The sequence below is a fragment of the Vigna radiata genome, chromosome 1 (assembly GCF_000741045.1).
Source record: "Vigna radiata var. radiata cultivar VC1973A chromosome 1, Vradiata_ver6, whole genome shotgun sequence".
NCBI lineage: Eukaryota > Viridiplantae > Streptophyta > Magnoliopsida > Fabales > Fabaceae > Vigna > Vigna radiata.
The window spans coordinates 6,941,058-6,955,001 of record NC_028351.1 but is presented as its reverse complement, the minus strand read 5'-3'; the positions used below and the strand labels follow the sequence as shown (position 1 = coordinate 6,955,001).

The 13,944-nt window shown below is 33.1% G+C and overlaps 2 protein-coding genes across 3 annotated transcripts; one reads left to right on the top strand and one right to left on the bottom strand.

Moving 5' to 3' along the window:
• Positions 1–2,006: 2,006 nt before the first annotated feature.
• Positions 2,007–5,277, top strand: LOC106764756 (syntaxin-81). Its single transcript, XM_014649134.2, has 7 exons — positions 2,007–2,368; positions 2,546–2,629; positions 2,749–2,853; positions 3,569–3,712; positions 3,897–4,139; positions 4,253–4,384; positions 4,915–5,277. The coding sequence occupies exons 1-7, from the start codon at positions 2,291–2,293 to the stop codon at positions 5,056–5,058; spliced, it is 930 nt and encodes a 309-aa protein (XP_014504620.1). The 5' UTR covers positions 2,007–2,290; the 3' UTR covers positions 5,059–5,277.
• A 686-nt stretch (positions 5,278–5,963) lies between these two features.
• LOC106774914 (translation initiation factor eIF-2B subunit beta) lies at positions 5,964–12,359 on the bottom strand. Of its 2 annotated transcripts, none has more exons than XM_014661949.2 (11): positions 12,202–12,359; positions 12,050–12,118; positions 11,718–11,872; positions 10,638–10,925; positions 10,109–10,238; positions 9,262–9,369; positions 9,047–9,149; positions 8,836–8,961; positions 7,057–7,244; positions 6,812–6,939; positions 5,964–6,292 (listed from the first exon to the last, which is right to left on the bottom strand). In XM_014661949.2, exons 2-10 carry the CDS (start codon positions 12,100–12,102, stop codon positions 6,843–6,845), a joined length of 1,248 nt encoding a protein of 415 aa, XP_014517435.1. In that variant the 5' UTR covers positions 12,103–12,118; positions 12,202–12,359; the 3' UTR covers positions 5,964–6,292; positions 6,812–6,842. The 2 variants fall into 2 exon arrangements, with proteins under 2 accessions (XP_014517435.1, XP_014517428.1); XM_014661942.2 differs by having other exon boundaries at positions 12,208–12,359.
• Positions 12,360–13,944: the final 1,585 nt, after the last annotated feature.

The following is a 13,944-nucleotide window of genomic DNA, read 5'->3' as shown; positions in this document are numbered from 1 at the left end:
TTTTCTATTAATTAGGATTTGTAGTGTTTGGTGTAATTTCAAGGTGCTAAAATTAATCATTTTTATATTGATTAAGAAGGATGGTCAAATTTATTTAATATTTTTATTTATATTTTACAATACTTTTACAACAATTGTATTAAATAAAGTTTATGGAGTTCCAATTGAACTCTTCTTCCTCCTACACCTTACAATTATCATCTGCATTTCCGAAATATCCATAATAACTTTTTCAAAATCTGAACATTATATACACATTATATGAATACGAATTTTTGACTAAGATTATGTTTCAAAATTTCAAACCAAAATTTTACGTCTCTAAACAACTTCCTCTTATTGATATTGATCTCACACTTCTATTGTTACTCTCTCTCACTGCATTTTGAAGCCTTCCCTCACCATCATTTCTATGTTGCGCTCATCTTTGGTTGCTTATTGTTTGTCGTAATGTTGTTATTTCTCGTCCTTCACCAATTACGTGATGGTGTGGTGGTGTTTGGATCTTATTTTCGCATCTTTGACTTCTATACTAAAAGTTGATTTTTCTTTCTCTACTCGTTTTCATTGAATGTTGTTGCATGTATTGTCGTTTGCATTAAATTTTTCTGCTTGTATATATGGATTGAAGTAGAAATTGGATTGAATTGTATGATTGAATCATATATGTAAAAGGTATGCATGTCATCTGTCTGGATTTGTGCGAATTTCTGGTTTGATTGGCGTGAATGGAGGTTTAGAGACCTTAATCAAACTTCGAAGTATGATTTGGTGTTCAAAAATCAATTAAGGCCTCGTCGCATTTTGAAACACAACAAGGCCTCAATCGGCGTTTGAACGCAGCAAGGCCTTAATCAAACTTTAAAGTTCGGTTAAGAGTTTTTAACTTAAAACCCACCTTGAATGAAGTCTTCTACGCTCCGTAACAAACACAACATATGGGGAGACAACACCACATACCGAGACATAGCACCACCACCAATAGTACAACGGAACCACCAACAAATATAGGAAACATTACTAGAATGAACACAAATAAAGACAAAAATGTAGCAAAAAGAGTATGTTTTAAAAATGAGGGAGTGCATGTATGTATAGGGAATTCATTAAATTAGTTGGTGAAAAAGGAAGCAATTATTAATACATTATTAATTATTATTAATTTTCACAAAATCGATATAAGCTATGCTGTAATTATAAGAGTGTAGAATGGGAATTGAGAGGTGTAAGGAAGTGCTCATTTAAATTTAGTTAATCTTAAATTTACCAAATAAGAATTTTTTTTTGTTCAATTTTACTTAATGGGAAGGTAATATGAAACTTAATTTCTGCTACATCATTTTATATTTATTATAGTTTATAGTTTATCATCATAGATTTCCTAGAAAGTAATTTTTTTACATAAACTAAAAATAACAATAATAAAATATTAATTAGTTTACTGAAAATGATTTAAAAGTAATAATTATTTTTTGGTTCAAGATAACAACATCAACTAATTTGGGATTTCTTCCCACTTTAATTCGGTTTAACTACTACTATTATAAGGTAATGTTCATATTAAATGTCTAAAATTTAAGAAATAGTTAGAAATTGTATAGTCTGATACACTTTTTATTATGAGCTCAGATTCATTCCATTGATCTGATTTTTAAACAATAAGAGATAATAAAAGTTACTCAGATAGTGTTATTAATTTCTTCATTTTATAATTGATGTCACTAAAACATCATAAGAATGAATAAGGTCATGTCCTAAAAAAATATGAACTCTCAAATATTTAATGAATTTGTATTAAAGACAAATAAAAATTTATATTTGTTAAAGACAAATAATCTTATTTAATTAAAAATTCTATTTATTTTTCAAATAAATTATTTTTGAAAAAAAATCAGTTTTAAAAATATTTATTTTAAGTTTAAACAAGCTAGTCAAATTGACTATATCTTCAAAAAAATAATATATTGAATAAAAATATTGAAAAGAAAAGGAAAAAAATTTCCTATGGAGTGAAACGCTTCGTTTAGGTCTCATCAAAGCATCGTCTTCGTCTTCGTCTTCTTTTCTTCTTCCTCCCTTTGTTTAGGTTTCGCAGAGCTTCCTTCAGCGTCCTTCTCCGACCCATTTACTTGTATTTCACTCTTTCAAGCACAACTACACCATGCAATCCTTCCGAATTTGAAATTGAAACTCGTTGAATCGTATCGTATCCTATCATCATATCGCGTCGCACGATATCTCGGTTCCTTTGCTTCTTTCTGAATTCCCATTGATCGATCGCAATTGAGAGATGGGAAAAGCGAGGGACAGAACCGAGGATTTCAAAGATACCGTGCGCCGCACCGCTCACTCTTTGGGCTACGACGAGGTTCGCCATTCACAATTTTGCGATCTTCATTATTCAAATCGCTAGTTTTTCTAGTGTGTGAAAATGCCACATTGGGTTTGGCTAAATAGGGTTTATGAACACGTGTTGGTTCTAATTGGTTATTGGTTTGAGCGTTGAATGGTTTCTAATCTCACTGTGATGGAATTCGTTTGGCAGGCTAAAGTAGCGTCAATTATGGCATCTTTCATCATTCATAAACCGCCGCAAAGGTCTCCATTTTCCAAAGCCGCATTGAAGACGGTAAACTCGGCTTTCAAATTGTTCTTTTCAGTGAGCTATGATTAATTTATTCATGGTTGTAGCTATGTGCTGTGCTAATTTTATATGATGTGACTTTTTTTCTTGGTCTTTGTTTTTAGCTGGAGAGTATTGGAGAGCTGGATCAGTTTTTGTTGAAGCATAGAAAGGACTATACGGATCTGCATCGCACCACAGAAAAGGAAAGAGATAGCATCGAGCATGAAGTAAGCTGGGATTCTGGTTTAAGAGTATTCTGGTGTCATGTTTGATGATTTGAAAATAGTACTTATTGGCAATAGTGTGGTGTTTCTCCTTAGGCTTGATTTCATTCTTGTTGTTGGCTGGCATTGATGATTTAGAGCTTTCTCAGCACTGTGCTGTACATGATAAGACATGAGTTAGTTTACTTGGCAGCCTTGCGGTTTGGTCCGTGAAGTCTGTTCCTTTATACATGTTGTCTAGGGGAAGAAACAGCCAATAGAAAGAGAAATTACCAATAGCAAGAAACTGATGAAGAAGCGAGTGATAGAAGAGATTAGGATATATATGTTTGGGACTAACGTGTTATTCGTTTATGGTCCCCTCTTAGGCTGGTATTAATTTTATTTTTCATTGCTAGCACTATCATTATTAAATCACATTGGTTCTCTCATTTTTATTTCCTTCCGAAGGAGTTCTCACACATCAGTGCACAGTCGAATTTTCAAAGGCTGTGTTTTTTTGTATATGTTGTTCACACCATTCTTTCAAAGTTCACAGCTCACAACAATATATAGATATAACTTATTTTAAGCCTGCCAAGCAATTTGGTCTTTACCTGCGTATATAATTTTTATTAGCCTTTTCTGTGTTTTTGAGTCAAAAAGAATGATATCTCTTAATCGTATAGCATCAGTTTTGCTTATCACTTACTATAATATTGTAATTAATTTGGTGCAGGTTAGTACTTTTATTAAAACATGCCAGGAACAAATTGATATTCTTAAGAATAGTATAAATCAAGAAGAGGAAACTTCCAAAGGTTGGCTTGGCATTGCGACTACAAAATCTAATGCCGATGTGATTGCCCACAAACATGGGGTGGTGAGGACATCTTGTGCTTGTTGATTTTTCAGTTATTAGTTACGTATGTGGGTTGAGCAGTTGTATGATGATCCCTTATGCCAGAATGTATGCTTGATAATGTTATCTGAATACTAACAAGTTCATGAATTGAGATGGCTATTTACGTTTTTGTATGCTAACGTTTACTTGGGACCAATTTTAGGTTCTAATTTTAAGTGAGAGACTCCATACAGTCACTGCACAGTTTGATCAGCTAAGAGCTGTACGCTTCCAGGACGCTATTAATAAAGCAATTCCACGGAGAAAACTTAACCGTGTAACCAGAAAAGATTCTGCAGAAACCTCAAAACCAGATGGCATGGAGCTCAGAGAACCCGAAGAGTTACGTGCTGAGCCTCTACGAGTCCAGCAACAACTCTTGGACGATGAAACACGTGCCCTGCAGGTGTAAAAATCAAATTCTTTATAAATTTCTGTAGGTCTTATTCTGTCGTTTGTTTAATCGAAGATTTTTAGATTCTCGTGACTAACCCTTTGCCATTGTTTCTTTTCCTGTAGGTGGAATTGACTAATCTTCTCGATACAGTTCAAGAAACCGAAACTAAGATGGTGGAAATGTCTGCACTAAATCACCTCATGTCTACTCATGTTTTGCAGCAAGCTCAGCAAATTGAGCATCTTTATGAGCAGGTTAGATAACATATCATACTCTTCCCCCCTGTTTTCTGGTTTTTTGGGAACACATGAAGGCTGCCATCTATCATGTCTATACTGCCCACTCCCCGTCATTAACCCACCTTCCAAGTTAGCCAAGTAATGTGAAACTGGAATTAGTGTAGAACAGGGATGGAAATAGGTCACGTATATAAAAATAGGATTGGTATATTGATTGATCTCAAATTCAAGGTTAAATCTGCAAATCTTAGTAATCAGCTATCTTAATAGTATGCAAATCCAACTTGTTGTCCCGATAATAATGTGACTAAAATCTTGAAACAAATTTATCAAAAATAACCCCCAATAGGCAAGAACCCCAAGAAAACTAAAATTTCCGTAATTACAATAAATAGTCAACATTTTTTGTTTTAATTACAATCGTTAAGGTATAATATTTTTCACAGGTAGTGCACCACAGTGCTTGCAATTTGTTTATTCTGCCTAAAAATAGTTGTATTTCCAATTTCTAAGAAATATAATCGTGCTTCTGCTGGCTTTTACAGGCTATTGAAGCCACTAAGAATGTTGAGCTCGGTAACAAAGAACTCTCACAAGCCATTCAGCGGAATAGCAGCAGCAGGACATTTCTTTTACTGTTTCTATTTGTGCTTACTTTTTCAATCCTCTTTCTTGATTGGTATAGTTAAATGCATTTGGTTTTCTGCCAGCACAGTAAATCTTCTTATAGAAACTCTGCCCTCTCTCGCGTTTCCCTATTGCTGTCAATATCTGTTTTTACCCCAACGAAGGCATATTTTTCTCGATGCGATGTATTTGGTGATTGGAGAAATAATTTTAGTGATCAATTTATGAAGGGAATTACAAAAGGAGACCTCCCTACTGTTTTGTAGGAGGGGAGAGAATCATGAATATTTTATTTGGTTTGTAAATTTGGAGAGATAAAAGGAAAGTGAAGGTATAAAAAATTATTGTTTCTTTTCGTTTCAATCAATCAGTCTGCCGAAAATCTTAAAAGAATTCTTAACCGAACCTGTTATATACCAGGCTTTTGTCTTTGTCATCATATCTTCTGCAACTGAACATTTTTACCATCAATTATGAGATTGGAGTTTCAATATTAATTATTAAAGATTTCAGATTTTGGTACTTGCAGAAAGAGGACAGTGACATCAAATTCTTTGGAAAAAATGTTGAAAACTGAAGGTATCGTTTGTTTGACACATGAAAAAATATGAATTGAACTAAATCTCCATACTACTGCAGAAACTCCGTAAATATAATGACTATCGTTTGTTATTCTCCATATACTTCGTAATAAGATGGGAGGATTCTTAATTTATTACTGTTTCCTTAAAGATAATGTTAATTAAAAGTCTTACTATTAATTGAAGAATCTACAATTTCTTCTAGGACCAATTAACAATAAGAAAAACAAAAGATAATTAAGAGAGATTATTCCACTTCACAATGAACATAAAATATTTTTTTTTCTGGCATGAAAACTATTGCTTTTTTTGTTTCGTGACAAACCATACTAACTTTATTTTCTCAAAAATCTAGGATTTTGAATTGTTCAAATAACAAATAGATGTCACCATCATAACCATATTTTCAAATAACAAAGTAAATGTTGAATATATGAGGCCAAAACTACAATTATCATTTCTTTGGGAGGAAACAAAATGTACAAGATAAAAATGGGGGGCTATTGTTATACTGGAAACTAAAACAAGTTTTTTTTTTTTTTATTGACGAAGTCAACAACCACAAAAGCTTAATTTCACTAGGTATTTTCCATATCATTTCAATGGCGTACAATTTTTCCAACTCAATTCTCAGAATTGAGCTAGGTTCATTTTCAACTGCACAAATGTGAGCATGGTCTCTAACTCATGGTTCATCACACACAGCACCTACAACCTGAAAATGGACCACCCAAATGTCATTGAATAGAAGTTTCCTTTAAAACATAAAAAACTATTACAAGTGTTGCTTCAAAAATCTTTTATAATTTCATAATGTTCATTATACAGGTATTTATATATTTAATAAAAATAAACTAAAGATAACAATTAATGTTTCCCGTCTCTATAAGCCTGATAGTATATTAGTCTATCATAATATTGACTGTTGCACAAACACCAACCTCTACGAGTCTAAATCCTCTACTGGGTTTTTTGTATTGTTCTTCTATTGTGTCTTCAAAATACACTGATTTTAATATATTTTAAAATACCAAATAAGTATATTTTGAAAACACAAGAATAATATTATAAACTCGGTAGAAAATCTAAATTCAACTTCTATACATAATAAATAAATTTTGTTTCAGAAATTACACAGCTGTTTCACAAGAAATCTCAACCAAATACAGCAGTGACAGAGACACAAACAATAATAAACAGAAGTACATACATAAATATTTCATTGCTTACTTACACTTATAGGACAAAATTTGGGGTAGCTGAACTCAACTCCCTGTAATAGGTCTTCGTTTCACCACCAAATCATCGGCTGAATAGTAATCAGCTATGAGCCGGTACATATATGACGGGTTGTGCCCTCCCCTGAGAAGTAATTTCCAGTCAGGTGAATGCAGAAAAGGAAACCGATTAGGACACTAATTTTCTGTGGTCAATGACAAAGAAAAGGAAGTTTTTGCAATCAATTTGAGTCTAACTTACGTGTCAGTAATAAATAGACTAACAAATTTTGGCGGCACATAATCAAAGGTTGGATTGACAACATGAAGAGAACCAGCACCGCTTGCAGAATCCATGCAATCTGAGAATTCCCCAAAGTCAAGTAGCTCAGACGGGGATCTCAGTTCATTAAGAAGGACTTCAGGATTGTGTGGATACAAAGGACACAACTGTCAACAAAATATAGCAATTTTCAGCAAATGCCAAAAAGTGTTGGTAACTGAGATGGTGAGGGAGATCATAAACTATTTTTTAAATGGCATCAAAGTTTCCTTAAAAGTAATTAATGGAAAGCATGGGGGTATAGTACATTATTAGTAATATTATCACAACTTGGACCTTGAACTTAATATCAGTAATATTATCAAAGTTTCCTTAAAAGCAATTAATGGAAAGCATCGGGGTATAGTACACTATTACTAATATTAATGGAGAAAACTACTTCATTATCATCAAACAAATTATTTTCAAATTTTCAGAATTACAAATCTCCCTCATTAGGGATAAATACACTGTGCAGTTAACAGAAATATAATTAAGGAGCTTCTTTAAAATTGATTGGCGCTCAGTACCTTCATTTTCAGATAATGCAAATTTTTTTAAGAGAGAACATCTACAAAACTAGTAGATATGGAATAATTACGGTCCATATTATACATTAGAAATTAGACCTCATCCGAATAAAAAATTCAGTAACATCATTTTAAACTAATGGCTAAAAAAGTTACAAGCTATTTAGTTTAGATGTATATTTCAAAGATTTTGTATTTATACAAATACATTACCAAATCCCAAGTCATCCAAAGATTTTGTATTCATCTCTTCATCAATACCCTTCTGATGAATAATAAGTTGTCTAAATAGCCAAAACGGGGACTAACTTGTATTTGAACATTATGGATTGACCGTTCATAGCTCGTAAACTATTTCTATCATCCATTTTGGGTTAAAGAACAAAAAGATGCAGAAGTTAAAACTAGTGTCATGGATCCATATAAATTTTTACTTAAACTCATTATACTTCTTTTGCCTGATATTTGGTTCACAAGAATTGTTTGGCTATTCATTTTGAAACTTCGGTGAAACAAATTCAAAATACTACATTGATTATGTATTCTTTTTATTCTGATAATCCAAATTATAAATGTATAGGCTGTATGTATCATCCAATCCATAACAATTGATACAAGTATAAGTTTAAAGGAAAAAGGGCAAAGTGGGAAGTTCAGTAAGGTGTGTGAAAGGAAGTGGAAACCTATTTTGTGGGGTCCACCAGCACACACCCAATGATTGGGATCTTAGCAGAATTGCTGAGTGGCAGGTGAGCTGAAGGTGGGATCAGGTGAGGAATATTTTTTGTTTTGAAGAGAGAGAAGGGGAGAATATAGAGGGGAGGTGAGCACGTGTTGAAGGGAGGACAAAAGGTGGAATTTGGGACTTTGGTCATTGTATCACGAATAGTGAGTGATTCTTCCCCTCTATAATGTTTGGACAGAGTGAGCAATAATACACAAATTTCTTTTATCTCTTCTACTTTGTGCTGATTGCTATCAACAACTAATTCTCGAGTCCATGTGTGCAAAAAATAATTCATATTCTATGCCTCACCCAAGTATTTCACAATAACCTGCCATCTCTTTCCAAGTTAAACAGAACAGGAAAGGAAGTAAATTATAGAAACATCAGAAGTCATAAGCATTCTTGTTTCCGAAGAACATGCCAGATGTGAGGGCACAAAGATATTACATGTTAAGAACTCACCTTGTGACTCCCAGCAAGTACAACAAATGGAACAGCATGCCTTTGAGCTGCAAGTGCAACCATATTTAACCCAACTGGGGCAATAACTCCACCATTAGCCATGACAGCATGAGCTCCAACTATAACCTATAAAATGGTGCGGTCAAATCAACTTAACTTCAGTACAGGAGTCTTAATTGATTCCAAACTTTATGCCAGGATTTTCACATACCATGTTCACTCGGGAAATCAATGCAAAAACGGCAGAATCAGAAATTACTGTGGTCTGTAAGCCTCTGGCAGCCAATTCTTTTGCAAGGATATGTCCTTGGTATCTGATTGCACACACAGTCAGACATTAAATGGTCTTATGGAATATTTAAACAAATTTATTAATAGTAAATCACAATCATTCCATGCAAATATTGGATAGCCACTACTACAAACCTTGGGGCACCTTCAGCAACAAAGACCTTAAATGATCTTTGCTTTTCCTTCGCAGCATAAAGAAATTCCAAAACTGTTTTTGAGCTGCCTAACGTTAAAATTACCTCACTGAAAAACACGCCAATATCAGTGGAAGAGATAAGAAAAAACAATACAAGACTTTAATCTGTCTAAACAAGAAAAAAAAATCCTAATATCAAGACATGATAGCTAAAATCAAAAGAAGAATCATTGCCTTGGTTATTTTAAGATACCAAGAATATCAGAAAAAAATAAAAATATATAAGGAAAACGTATGGACCAGTAGTGTAGATTAAGAAGGGGTGATTTTAACAAGTGTTTGATAAACTCGACGATATGAATAATAACATAAAAAATTAGTTGGAACTTTCCTATATAGTTGGACATTTAACATGTGCATTGCCTGTAATACAATGGCTATAAATAACAATTAACCGCTTAGTTTGTAATTATTCATCAGAACATCTAGAAATAGTTATAATGTACTTTTCGCTGTTAAGGCTTGATAAAGAATAGTCGACTAAGGAAATAAAATCTTTCAATGCTCCATTAAGAGAATAACTCTTGGATGTCGGAACCCTTTATACAAATACCCATTTACACCAGAACAAGTCTTGGGATTGCTCCCGAATAAAATACCAAGACTACTGGAGCATTATCCGCTCAAAATATGGTCTGTAAATATATAAAAGTTTCGATGCAAGTTATTCGGAGTCTCATAACAATTCGGATTTTGTAAAGCAAGTATAATATGTTTTCAGACAAGCACTTTAAAGTATCTAAACATAAATAATATATATTTAGATTGTTTTCATATGAAACAAACTTGTGGTGAATGTGCTCCACTGCCTGCTCAGCTATTTGTTCATAGCAAGTAGATATGTCTTGAATTAGTTCATTAACTGCTTCAATGACATCATGTTTCAACTTCCTAACTCTTGAACCTTTCTCAATAGCTGCAGAAAAGGAAAACAAAAAGACATGCAATTAAACACCAAAACAAAAACAAATATTTCATCATAAAATGTCATATAAGAAGGAAACGGTATTATAAATTATTCACAACGATCAACAATAAACAAACAGTAAAAAATCAATCAAGTATTCTAATATCGTTAAGAAAATTGAGAAAATGATAATATTTTACGCATAAGCCAAAAGCATAAAAAATAACAAAATCATTAGTCTAGCATGGACTTTTGCATTCAAAAGGAAGAAATAAAAACAAAACTGACTACTTTATTGCATTTAACCATGAATAACCAAAACCCTTTTTTTATTAAGAAGCAAAAGAAAAATATCTTGAAAATATTACAAAAGTTATAAAAATCTCAATAGTCAAGTGTCATCCTCACATCTACTTCTCCCGTCAGATTCACCCCCAGAGGAAGATGTGTGCGGAGCGGCAGCTGAATCAGACGTATCCTCTAGAAGAGTTTGTAATGACGGTGGACGTAATGTACTTCTAGCAGCAGCTGCTACAGCAGCAGCAGATAAAACAGGATTTTCATCTCGCTCCTCATCATCTTCATCGTCACTTGCAACTGATACCCCCAAACCAGCCATAGCAGCTGTTGCAAGGGAAAGATCCTCTTCCCTTATAATGTGCAGAACACGCCTCACAATATTTCCCACAGCTAGCTCTGCAATCACATACAGTACGTGTCATGAAAGGCAAACAATAAATGAATCTTAATATTTGCCAAATCACAATAGACTTCTACATGTGACTGATAGGGGCACAAATATATTTCCTTGAATTTGAGGACAAGGACCTCCTTTGACTAAATAAAAAACAAATTTGATTTGTCGCCACCTTCCATTCATGATGGTGGTATTTAAACTAATTACAATACCCAGTCGTTGGCTCTCCACCATGGTAGCAACAGGAAAAGGTATCTGCAACATGCAAAATGGGATAAAAGGTAATTGACAGCTGTGACAAACTTCTCTACTGACACCTAATGAGTCATGCACCGTCATTCCAAATCCTTCAGGTGGTTTTGCTTCCTTGATCTTCTATTGGGCCTAGTCACGCACCTAATGAGTATCAACCATCAATACAAAGTGCATCCTTAGAATTTGGGTTAGGATCCGACTCAATCTCAAAAACTAGTTTATGGAATGAGTGTGACCTCCCACTTACACTACTTATCCATATGACTGGTGAATGTAGGATCTCCAAACACTCCTCTCACACCAATGACTAGACATATATCAAATGTCAATTTTGCAGAATCGGACATCTGCGAGCGGCCTAATATCGGTCGGTCAAACAACAACCATTTAGGATAGGTTTCAATCCAACCTTAGTATTCGGATTAACTAAAAGGCTGGTTTATGTAATAAGGTTGTTCTCACTTGTATATATTACATCTCTAACATGCATATTTATAGTTATAAATACATTATAAAAAACAATAATCTTAACATACCAACAGGATTGGCAGCAATAAGCTGCTCCCCAATAGCCCTTACTGCATGAATCAGAGCTGTGGCCTGGTTTGTGTGTGGCACCCGCTGCTGTGATATCACAGACCGGAGCAACTCTGCTGTGAGCTTTGCTGTGGCCTGTGAACCTTCAATTTTACTAGCATCACTCAGCAAAATAAATAAATAAGAAATCACAAATAAACAATATATAAATAATAAATCAAACTCGCACACAGAAAATCACAAAAACAGCTCATGAACATCAAAAGTCAGATGATGGTTCCTAATGCTCCATTCATTGAACTCAAAAAGTATCAGGGGAGTAAGCGATTACCGTTTCTTAAGCTTGTTCACAAAATCATTGACAAGGGTCTGAACGTCCGGCATTTTGGGCAAACTCGACCTGAAAATAACAATACTGATAATAAGAAAAGGATGAAAGGGTTTTACTTTATGAAATACAGATAAAAGGGTAACCTAAAGTACAATTACAATGTCAAGGGTTTTCAATTGAAATGGGAACAGAGGTGTTAGCGACAAAATATTAGAGAATGAAAGAAAAAGAGTATTGAATTTGATTCCCAGCAGTGTCCGCCCAACCCAGATTCTCTGCAGTCGAATTCACAAGTAAGTTAATTGTAACGGTTGGATAAAAGTACACGGATCGCAATGTATAACATAAATCACACTTCTGATATGCATCCGAATCATAACCGTTGATCTTCATCAAGGTTGTTAGTTCACAATTGTAGGAATAAGATGTACTGAACCCAGTTTCTCTTGGGCTTTTTTATTTCATTAGTGGAATCCAATAGGACTGCTTCTTCCTGCACTAATGCACCTTTCTTCCTACACCACTTCAATTTTTCTTAATTCCAAAAGTAACCTTAGATAAATATTTGTTTTTATTTTATTTTTAATTATTTTTTCAAATCCTAATATTTTCCTCTTTTCACTCCACGGTCCCACTATACCCACACTCCTACATTTCATTTTCTTAATTATCTCTTTCTCTCTTCCTTCTTTCCTCCTCTTCCTCCCTTTCTCCATTTCCCTTTCTTTATTTCTTTTCGGTACTCTATTTCTCTTGTTTCCCATTTCATTGAGGTAGTTTGGATCGTTTACAAAGAGAATGTGCTTTTGTTGGTGTTTCTTTTGATCTCCTTAACACTTCAAAATCGATATATGTTTTACTATGTATGTTGTATGTGTTGTGTGCAAAAGAAAGAAAGCGTTGGAGGCTTCAATAGAAATGGAGGATCTATTAGGTTTTCAACAAATATCAAGATCCGTCGATGGATATGGGTATCCGTTAAAGACCTAACGAATCCTTCATTTTCGTTGGTTTTCTCTATTGATTTTTTTTTTCGTTTATTAATTATTTCTTTTAGATTTATTAACTAATATTATATTTAGAATATATTTATTTGTAATTGATTTAATTTATTTTAAAAAATTGTTTTGTTAAAAAAAATTATTAAAAGTCTCAACAAAAATGAAAGATTCATTTGGCCTTCAATGAATACCGATATTTGTCGACGGATATGGACATCCGTTGAAGATCCAATAAATCTTCTATTTCCATTGCAGCCATCAAGATAGTTTAATTTTAACTAAAAGATATTTATAAAACGTGGTGATGAAGGAAGAAACATATGGTGGTATAAGAAGAAGGTTCATCCAATAGTCCACGTTAAAATCCAAATACCCATCATAAAATGTAATGGTTTAATTATAAAAATGCAATGGTTTTAATTATGTTTTAATTTCTTCAAACTCTGTCCATTTTTTTTTACCTTTTATATGATACTCTATCGATTTTTTTTTACATACTATATAATACTCTATCCATTTACAATCTTAGAACATGCTATTATCTTTGTTTTGGTTATACTGTGTGTGTAAAAAGAAAATAAAAAAGAGAAAATTGTGTAGAGGATGATATGTATTAGGAACTCAAATTAAGTAGAGAGAAAGTAATTATTTGAAATTATGGATGAAATTATTTAGAACATGAAAATGAGATTTGAAATGTAGTTCATATAGTGTGTTTTATTAATAAATTATGTGTTGATGTTTCTTTTTTTTTATAAATTATTTTAGTGTCATATTAATTTTAAATGATAAAAATTAATGTAATATTTTATTATATTTTGTAACAAGTCATAAAATAAAGAAAAAAATGAATAAAGTAAATTTTAAAATGTTTTAAAACAATAAATTTGTGGG